The sequence below is a fragment of the Sapajus apella genome, unplaced genomic scaffold (genome assembly GCF_009761245.1).
Source record: "Sapajus apella isolate SASKATOON/1434 unplaced genomic scaffold, GSC_monkey_1.0 scaffold320, whole genome shotgun sequence".
Classification (NCBI taxonomy): domain Eukaryota; kingdom Metazoa; phylum Chordata; class Mammalia; order Primates; family Cebidae; genus Sapajus; species Sapajus apella.
Window position 1 is genome coordinate 27,316 of NW_022437260.1, and position 10,785 is coordinate 38,100.

Below are 10,785 nucleotides of genomic sequence, written 5' to 3' on the forward strand. Positions count from 1 at the left end.
CCATCTCAAAAAAAAAAAAAAAAAAAAAGACAGAGTTTCGCTCTTGTTGCTCAGGCTGGAGTGCAATGGTGTGATCTTGGCTCACCGCAACTTCTGCCTCCCAGGTTCAAGCCATTCTCCCCTCTCCGCCTCCCAAGTAGCTGGGATTACAGGCATGCACCACCATGCCCAGCTAATTTTTTGTATTTTTAGTAGAGATGGCGTTTCTCCACGCTGGTCAGGCTGGTCTTGAACTCCTGACATCAGGTGATCTGCCCACCTCAGCCTCCCAAAGTGCTGAGATTACAGACGTGAGCCACCGCGCCCGGCCTCAACATATTCTTGCTCAAGGATCAAAGAATTTAATTTTTGCAAAGTTGTCGATACAAGCTACAGTGATGAACTAATAATTTAATATAATCTCTACAAAAAATTCAATAGTACAATTTTTTACAGAAATATTCTTCACAATTTTAAAATTTGATTAAAAACTACAGCCAAACTATGAAAACAATAAAGAGGTATATTATACTTTCTGATTTCAAAACACAAAAGCTACAATAACAATGTGATACTGACACAAAGACAGAGAAGCAGATGAATAAACAGAATAAAGTGCCCTAAAATGAACCCTTCTGTTTCTGATCAAATGATCTTCCACAAAGTTGCCAAGAGCAAACAATAGAAAAACAAGTCTTCAAAAAATAATGTTGAAATGTGGATATCAAAAGTAATAAAATAAAGTTGGATCATTTCCTTAAATTATATATACAAATAATTTTTTTTTTTTTTTTTTTTTTTTGAAGACGGGGGTTTGCTTTTGTTACCCAGGCTGGAGTGCAATGGCACGATCTCGGCTCACCGCAACCTCCGCCTCCTGGGTTCAGGCAATTCTCCTGCCTCAGCCTCCTGAGTAGCTGGGATTACAGGCACGCACCACCATGCCCAGCTAATTTTTTTGTATTTTTAGTAGAGACGGGGTTTCACCATGTTGACCAGGATGGTCTCGATCTCTTGACCTCGTGATCCACCCGCCTCGGCCTCCCAAAGTGCTGGGATTACAGGCTTGAGCCACCGCGCCCGGCCATACAAATAATTTAAATAGCCAAAAAGAAGTAACTAACAAATCTTTTAAAAAGAAATATTGGGCTGGGCGCAGTGGCTCACGCCTGTAATCCTAGCACTTTGGGAGGCCGAGGCGGGTGGATCACGAGGTCAAGAGATCAAGACCATCCTGGTCAACATGGTGAAACCCCATCTCTACTAAAAATACAAAAAATCAGCTGGGCATGGTGGCGCGTGCCTGTAATCCCAGCTACTCAGGAGGCTGAGGCAGGAGAATTGCCTGAACCCAGGAGGCGGAGGTTGCGGTGAGCCAAGATCGCGCCATTGCACTCCAGCCTGGGTAAAAAGAGCGAAACCCCGTCTTAAAAAAAAAAAAAAAAAAAAAAAAGAAATATTAAAAAAAGACATGACATTGGTCTTGGCACCATTTTCTTAGATACAACCTTAAATGCATGAACAACAAAGAAAAGAACAGAAAAATTTAACTACATTATACCTCGATATATCAAAGAAAACATTCGATAGAGCGACAATGCCTCCTAGAAAATAAAAGTATTTGCAAATCCCATGTGATATTTATTCATTGATATTCAGAATATATAAATAACTCTTAAAACTGAACAATGAACGTGAATAATTTGATTTGGAAACGGACAAATAATTGAACTAAATTTTTTTTTTTTTTTTTTTGAGACGGAGTTTCACTCATGTTACCCAGGCTGGAGTGCAATGGCGCGATCTCGGCTCACCGCAACCTCCGCCTCCTGGGTTCAGGCAATTCTTCTGCCTCAGCCTCCTGAGTAGCTGGGATTACAGGCATGCATCACCATGCCCAGCTAATTTTTTGTATTTTGAGTAGAGACGGGGTTTCACCATGTTGACCAGGATGGTTTCGATCTCTTGACCTCATGATCCACCCGCCTCGGCCTCCCAAAGTGCTGGGATTACAGGCTTGAGCCACCGCGCCCGGCCTGAACTAAATTTTTATCAAAAATATACACATGGGAAGAAGTATTTGAAAACACAAAATTACGATTTGTAGAGAAATGCATAAAAATCGCAATGAAAAACAAAATCGCCTCACACCCATTTAGAATGGCCACTATAAATTTTTTTAAAACACAAAATCTGTTGATGATGCAATAAAAATAAACCTGTCAGGTGGAGGGGCTCACATCTTTAATCCCAACATTCTGGGAGGGCGAGACAGGTAAATATCCTTAGGTCAGGAGTTCAAGACTAGCCTGGCAAACATGGGATAACCTCATCTCTGCTAAAAACACAAAAATTAGTGAAGCATGGTGGTGGGTGCCTATAAATCTCAGCTACTCCAGAGGCTGAGGCAGAATTGTTTGAATCTGGGACATGGGGGCTGCTGTGAGCTGAGATCGAGTCACTGCACTCCAGTCTAGGTGACAGAGTAAGACCCAATATCAAAAAAAAAAAAAAAAAATCTATGTTGATTGGTGGTGGAAAACAAGTATGCAGCCATTATTTAAAATGTTATGTTTCTCAAATAATTAAAAATGAAATTATCATCAAATACAGAAATCTCATTTATGAATCTATATTCATGACAGAAAACACAGGACCTGTACGACATATTTGAACATCCATATTTATTGTATCAGTAGGCACAAAAGCCAAAAGGCTGAAGAAACTTAGATGTTTCTTGATTGATAAATATATCAAAAAATAATTTTTTTTTTTTTTTGAGACGGAGTTTCACTCTTGTTACCCAGGCTGGAGTGCAATGGCACGATCTCGGCTCACCGCAACCTCCGCCTCCTGGGTTCAGGCAATTCTCCTGCCTCAACCTCCTGAGTAGTTGGGATTACAGGCACGTGCCACCATGCCCAGCTAATGTTTTTGTATTTTTAGTAGAGACGGGGTTTGACCATGTTGACCAGGATGGTCTCGATCTCTTGACCTCGTGATCCACCCGCCTCGGCCTCCCAAAGTGCTGGGATTACAGGCTTGAGCCACCGCGCCCGGCCAAAATTTTTTTTTTTAAGATGGGGTTTCACCATGTTGGCCAGGTTGGTCTTGAACTCTTGACCTCAAGTGATCCACCTGCCTCGGCCTCCCAAAGTGCTGGGATTATAGGCGTGAGCCACTGTATCTGGCCCAGCAAACTTAAATTTATAAGCAAGTATATTAGTAAATATGGAGTGGCTATTACCTAATTTACTTCAGACATAACATGCAAATTCTCATATAATTGTCCTAAATGTCTGATTCCAAAATTATAGACAAATTTGAAATAAAAAACAAACTGGGTCAGGCACAGTGGCTCATGCCTGTAATCCCAGCACTGTGAGAGGTTGAGGTGGGTAGATAATTTGAGGTCGGAAGTTTTGGACCAACCTGACCAATGTGGTAAAAAATCCCGTATCTACTTAAAATATAGAAAAATTAGCCAGGTTTGATGGTGGATAACTGCAACCTCAGCTAATTGGGAGGCCGAGGCAGGAGAATCAGTTGAACCTGACAAGTGGAGGTTGTAGTGAGCTGAGATTGTGTCATTGCATTCCAGCCTGGCCGACAGAGCAAGACTCTGACTAAAAAAAAAAAAGAAGAAAAAAGAAAAAAAAAAAAAAAAAAAAAAACCTAAAAACTAAAAATGTATAAGAAGAGTAACATCAGTAAGATGGAAAAATAAAAGGTGCCCAGGTACCCTACTGGCTTACTCCCATAGAGCAAGAAAATTTGTCAGCCATCCCAGACAAAAATGCCTTTATGAGAGCCAGGCATCATGGCTCACACCTGTAATAACAACTACATAGTACATTGAGGTTGGAGAATTGCTTCAGGCTAGGATTTTAAGATCAGGCTAGGTTATGTAGCAAGATCCCATCTCAAAAATAAGTGCCTTTGAAAGCTTTGAGATCCAGGGAGGTAGTTGTAAAACTCTCATATAGCCCAAGATTAAGGAGTTGGTTTTTTTTTTTTAGAATGCAGGCTCTCATTCAGGTGGCAAACTACAGGACCCCTGTTCTTAACTACAGACCAGAAAATGGCCCACCCAACTTGGTCCCACAGAAAATTCTGAACTTACTCTGTAACCATCCCAAACTGCTTCCAGCCACCGTCTATAAGAGATCCTGTTTTTCAAAAGGCCTGGAGGAAGACACCAGTTTATAGCCATGCAGGCCTTTACTACGGACCCTGAAGCAGTTCAGTGACTGTTCCAGCTTCCTGAGCCATAGTTTATGGCCAGTTCTGCCTCCTAGAAACCCACACAGTTACCTGGGGAAATCTTCTCTAGGACTCAGTGAAAGGCATACTCATCCACGTCCTGATATAAAGCCCACCATATGCAGACCTAACTACAAAAACCTGCTCTAGTGCCTGCCCTATAGAGCAAAGTCCTGAAGGATATTCCCTCTGTCCAAAAATAAAATGGAAATTACAACTACCCAAGTCCCTTGTAACAAGCCAACTAAAAAAGTGGCCTGTAGGGCAGACTCAGCAGCCTTGTGATCAAGCTATGACACCTCTCCACTACAGGCCAGGAGCAGTGGCTCATGCCTGTAATCCCAGCACTTTGGGAGGCTGAGGCAGACAGATCACTTGAGGTTAGGTGTTTGAGACCAACATGTCAAAACCCTGTCTCTACTAAAAATTCAAAAATTAGCCAGGCATGGTAGTACATGCCTGTAATCCCAGCTACTCGGGAGGCTGAAGGAGGAGAATTGCTTGAACCCGGCAGGTGGAGGTTGCAGTGAGATGAGATCCTGCCACTGCACTCCAGCCTGGGTGATATAGCAAGACTCTGTCTTTAAAAAAAAAAAAAAAAAAAGCCATGTTATCCAAAGTGAGCTATAAATTTTATAAACTTTCTATCAAAGTTCCTGTGGCATTTTTTTCACAGTAATGGAAAATGTAATTCTAAAATATACATGAAACTAGAATAAATTTGAACAAAGCAATTTTGAAAAAGAACAAAGCAGAGAAACATCGTAATTCATAATTTCAAATTATGTAAAGACTATAGTAATAAAAACAGGATGAACTGTGCAGAAAATACACACAAAAATCCAATGGAACAGAAAGTACTACTTACACATTTCAGATGTGATGCAAAAAAAGAACTTAAAAAATAGTTTAATATAGAGTTTCTCAAAAGTATGCAGACATTTGTGTGTCCCCAAAAAGAATGAAAAAGCAGTCAAATTGTGCAGTCTCTTAAATGTCACGAAGAGGACTTTGGCTCACACAGTAAACTTGAAGGAAGATCACCAAAGGGAAATTAGAATCCTGAGACAATTTAAAAGCATCAGACAAAAGATGTCCCTATGTGAAAGCAAAATGAAAAAACTTGGAACACAGCTTCTCAAGTCATATTTTAAGGACTGGCTTTCTTAACCTTTGCACTTCTCATCTGTGTTGTCTGCTGTATTGACTTTCACTCTCACCTACCTGAGGATTTGGCAACCATCTCATGTCTCTTCATATTCCAAGGTTCTTTTTCTTGCTCCAGACAGGTGATCAGGTCTGGCTTAGAGACAGCAATGCCTGTTTTAATAAAAAGTAATTACATGAATCTTGTTCATATTCTCCAATTATTAATCTAGTAATGTGTCCAGTATGAAGGGTGTGATAGAATATCCTAATAATTAATCCCAAAATACTAATTTTTATTTTTGGAGATGGAGTCTTAATCTGTCACCAAGGCTGGAGTCCAGAGGTGTGATCTCAGCTCACTGCAATCTCTGCCTCCTCGGTTCAAGCGATTCCAATGCCTCAGCCTCCCAAGTAGCTGGGATTACACTATGCCTGGTTAATCTTTGCATTTTTAGTAGAGACAGGGTTTTAGTAGAACAAGCACCTGCTACCACAATAGGCTACTTTTTTTTTTTTTTTGTATTTTTATTAGAGACGGGGTTTTACCATGTTGGTCAGGCTGGTCTTGAACTCCTAACCTCAGGGTGATCTGCCTGCCTTGGCCTTCCAAAGTGCTGGGATCATAGGCATGAGCCACCATACCTGGCCCCAAAATACTAATTTTTCTTTCTTGTTTTCATTCATTCTTTCTTTCTTTTTTTTTTTTTTTTGAGACAGAGTCTTGCTCTGTTCCCCAGGCTAGAGTGCAATGGTGTGATCTTGGATCACTGCAACCTCTGTCTCCCGAGTTGAAGCGGTTCTTCTGCCTCAGCCTCCTGAGTACCTGAGATTACAGGTGCCAGCCACCACACCCAGCTAATTTTCGTATTTTTAGTAGAGACAGGGTTTCACTATCTTGGCCAGGCTGGTCTCAAACTCCTGACTTCATGATCCACCCGCCTCGGCCTCCCAAAGTGCTGGGATTACAGCTGTGTTCCACCATACCCAGCCTAATTTTTAACAAAAATTTATTTTATTTTATTTTATTTATTTATTTTTTGAGACGGAGTTTCGCTCTTGTTACTCAGGCTGGAGTGCAATGGCGCCATCTCGGCTCACCGCAACCTCCGCCTCCTGGGTTCAGGCAATTCTCCTGCCTCAGCCTCCTGAGTAGCTGGGATTACAGGCATGTGCCACCATGCCCAGCTAATGTTTTGTATTTTTAGTAGAGACGGGGTTTCACCATGTTGACCAGGATGGTCTCGATCTCTTGACCTCGTGATCCACCCGCCTCAGCCTCCCAAAGTGCTGGGATTACAGGCTTGAGCCACCGCACCCGGCCTATTTTATTATTTTTTTTAGATGGAGTCTTGCTCTGTTGCCCAGGATGGAGTACAGAGGTGCAATCACAGCTCACTGCAACCTCCGCCTCCCAGGTTCAAGCCATTCTCCTGCCTCAACTTCCTGAGTAGCTGGAATTACAGGTGTGCACCATCACGCCTGGCTAATTTTTATATTTTTAGTAGAGATGGGGTTTCACCATCCTAGCCAGGCTGGTCTCAAACTCCTGGCTTTGTGATCCACCCGCCTTGGCCTCCCAAAATGCTGGGATTACAAGTGCGTTCCACCACTCCTGGCCTAATTTTTAACAAAAATTTCTTTTCTTTGAGACGGAGTCTTGCTCTGTTGCCCAGGATAGAGTGCAGTGGTGGGATCTAGGCTCACTGCAACCTCCTCCTCCCAGAATCAAGCCATTCTCCTGCCTCAGCCTCCTGAGTAGCTGGGATTACAGGCATGCACCATCATGCCTGGCTAGTTTTTCTATTTTTAGTAGAGACGGGGTTTTGCCATGTTGGTCAGGCTGGTCTTGAACTCCTGATGTCAGGTGATCTGCCTGCCTCGGCCTCCCAGAGTGCTGGGATTATAGGAATGAGCCACCATGCCTGGCCTTTAACAAACATTTCTAAATATTTAGAAAATATCTTATTTTGTAACTTCTTAATTTCACCACCTGATAATATTGAATCAAAAATTAGTGTTGGCAATTAGATTTTAAGTTGTGGCAAACAACATTTTATGACACTTTATTTCTGGAATTACAACTAATCCAGAGTGAAAGACACAGATTAGCTCAGAAGTGTGAAAAGTTCAGGTCATGATGAAACATCTTGAAAAAATTCTTTAGTCCACCAAAAAAATCTCCAAGATTTTTCTGAAAACAGGAAATCTGAAACTCATCAATGCGATGCACAAATTACCAAAAAGCATTCTACAAAAAAGAAAAATGAAATCTTTGGGGTATATTAGGATTTGTATATTGAAGTTATGCTCACCCAGGAAGACCAGGTTTCTGTAGTTCTCTAACATCACATTCCTATATAAATTCTGCTGTGCAGTGTCCAGGCATTGCCACTCCTCCAGACAGAATTCTATGGCCACATCCATAAATGTCAATGGTCCCTAAAAAATACACATACACACACACACATTTACCAAGTGGCCATGGGGAGAATTTATAATTTGACTCAAGGTAAAATGAGAGGGTAAAGAGAAGAGGTTCTGACTTATAGACAAATTATCCAATAAAATAATTCTTTATGTGGAAATATTCTCTATTTTTTTTTTTTTTTGAGACGGAGTTTCACTCTTGTTACCCAGGCTGGAGTGCAATGGCGCAGTCTCAGCTCACTGCAACCTCCGCCTCCCGGGTTCAGGCAATTCTCCTGCCTCAGCCTCCTGAGTAGCTGGGACTACAGGCACGCGCCACCATGCCCAGCTAATTTTTTGTATTTTTAGTAGAGACGGGGTTTCACCATGTTGACCAGGATGGTCTCGATCTCGACCTCGTGATCCACCCGCCTCGGCCTCCCAAAGTGCTGGGATTACAGGCTTGAGCCACCGCGCCCAGCCTTATTTATTTATTTTTTTTAAGATGGAGTTTAGCTCTTGTTGCCCAGGCTGGAGTGCAATGGCACAATCTTGGCTCACCACAACCTCCACCTCCTGGATTCAATCGATTCTCCTGCCTCAGCTTCCCGAGTAGCTGGGATTATAGGCATGCACCACCACATCCAGCTAATTCTGTATTTGTTAGTAGAGACGGGGTTTCTCCATGTTGGTCAGGCTGGTCTCCAACTCCCGACCTCAGGTGATCCACCTGCCTCGGCCTCCCAAAGTGTTGGGATTACAGGCATGAGGCACCATGCCCAGCCCTCTAATGTATTTTCTACTCCTAAGAAAAGAAAGTGGCATAAGTTCTACAACAGGGTACATATTGTACTTTTCCATAATATTTTTCTGGATGATAAACTATAAAGGTCATAAACAAATGTGAATTTTTGAGTTCTCTATTTGCATCATACAGAATGAGTTGCATATATTTTTCAGATAAATCCAGTAAGTGGAAAAGTCTGTGTTTTTTTCTAGTTTTTCTGACCTGTAAACAAAGATAAGAGCTTTCATTTTCAAAAGACAGATAAATGCAAATAAAACCTAAGAAAGAAGAGCAGTTACCAGATTAAATGTAATGGTTTACATACATTAGATGCATAAAGATTCTTTCTTTTTTTTTTTTTTTTTGAGACGGAGTTTCGCTCTTGTTACCCAGGCTGGAGTGCAATGGCGCGATCTCGGCTCACCGCAACCTCCGCCTCCTGGGTTCAGGCAATTCTCCTGCCTCAGCCTCCTGAGTAGCTGGGATTACAGGCACGTGCCACCATGCCCAGCTAATTTTTTGTATTTTTAGTAGAGACGGGGTTTCACCATGTTGACCAGGATGGTCTCGATCTCTTGACCTCGTGATCCACCCGCCTCGGCCTCCCAAAGTGCTGGGATTACAGGCTTGAGCCACCGCGCCCGGCCAAAGATTCTTAATAATACAGCCAGGTGTGGTGGCTCATACCTGTAATCCCAGCACTTTGGGAGGCTCAGGCAGGTGGATCACCTGAGATAAGGAATTTGAGACCAGTCTGGCCAACATGGAGAAACGCCATCTCTACTAAAAATACAAAAATTAGCCAGGCATGGTGGCACATCCCTGTAGTCCCAGGAGGGACTTGGGAGGCTGAGGCAGGAGAATGATTTGATCCCGGGAGGCAGAGGTTGTAGTAAGCTGAGATCATGCCATTGCATTCCAGCCTGGGTGACAAAGACTCTATTTCAGAAAAAAAAAAAAGTTCTTAATAATAAAAGGAAATATAACTAATCAAGTAACTATATAGGGAAACAGTCTGTCAGAGAGCCCTTTCATCAAGTGACTAATTAACATAAACTGCACTAGGATAAATTTTTTTTTTTTTTTTTTTTTGAGACGGAGTCTTGCTCTGTTGCCAGGCTGGAGTGCAGTGGCGCAATCTCAGTTCGCTGCAACCTTCACCTCCCATGTTCAAGTGATTCTCCTGCCTCAGTCTCCCAAGTAGCTGGAACTACAGGAGCCCGCCAGCACACCCATCTAATTTTTTGCATTTTCAGTAGAGATGGAGTTTCATGATTTTAGCTAGGATTTTAGTCAAAATCTCCTGACCTTGTGATCCGCCCACCTCAGCCTCCCTTTAAAGTACTGCGACTATAGGCGTGAGCTACCGTGCCCGGCCTAGAGCAAATTTTTTAAATGTGCTGATACATGCAGAAAGACACGGCATCACTGCTGTGATAATGCCCCCCAAAAGTAAATTATAATCTAAATTTAACCACAAGGAAATATCAATTTTATGCAAAGTTCAAGATAAAGATATCTCTCATGTTCTGTCATTTTTTTTTTTTTCCTTTGAGATGGGAGTTTCGCTCTTGTTGCCCAGGCTGGAGTGGAATGATGCGATCTTGGCTCACTGCAACCTCTGCCTCCTGGGTTCAAGCAATTCTCCTGCCTCAGCCTCCCAAGTAGCTGGGATTACAGGCATGTGCCACCACACCTCACTAACATTTTTGGATTTTTAGTAGAGATGAGCTTTCACCATGTTGGTCAGGCTGGTCTTGAACTCCTGACCTCCAGTGATCCGCCCACCTTGGCCCCCCAAAGTGCTGGGATTACAGGCGTGAGCCACTGCACCCAGCTGTAAGTTTTAACAGTAATTTTTAGCAGTCTATCTTTAGCACCCTAGACAGCAAATATATCCTGATAATGTTTTTCAGAACTTTCTGGTTTATAAATGCCTTCTTTTGAAATAAGCATTTTCTGAATCCTGTTCTGCATTGAGCAAATAAAAAACACATACTGAACCTCAACATTACACGTTCTCCATTTTTAGTGAGAACTCCAGCTTCTCCCCAATAGATTGAGTATTCACACGTTCCCATGTTCAAAAGCCACAAATGGATCATTTTTATTTTTATTATTTTATTTTATTTATTTATTTTTAAAAACGGGGTTGCCGGGCGCGGTGGCTCAAGCCTGTAATCCCAGCACTTTGGGAGGCC

At 42.2% G+C, this 10,785-nt stretch overlaps 1 protein-coding gene across 11 annotated transcripts in view; it reads right to left on the bottom strand.

Moving 5' to 3' along the window:
• LOC116545654 (zinc finger protein 43) overlaps window positions 1–10,785 on the bottom strand; it is a 61,668-nt gene that overhangs the window by 4,522 nt on the left and 46,361 nt on the right. For 9 of the 11 annotated variants that reach the window (XM_032272188.1, XM_032272190.1, XM_032272195.1 and 6 more), the window contains 2 exons: window positions 7,704–7,830; window positions 5,467–5,562 (listed from right to left, as the gene is read on the bottom strand). In XM_032272188.1, coding sequence (XP_032128079.1) covers window positions 5,467–5,562; window positions 7,704–7,815 — 208 coding nt within the window. In that variant the 5' untranslated portion in view covers window positions 7,816–7,830. The remainder of the gene's footprint in view (window positions 1–5,466; window positions 5,563–7,703; window positions 7,831–10,785) is intronic. The other 2 variants (XM_032272192.1, XM_032272194.1) reach the window with 2 other exon arrangements.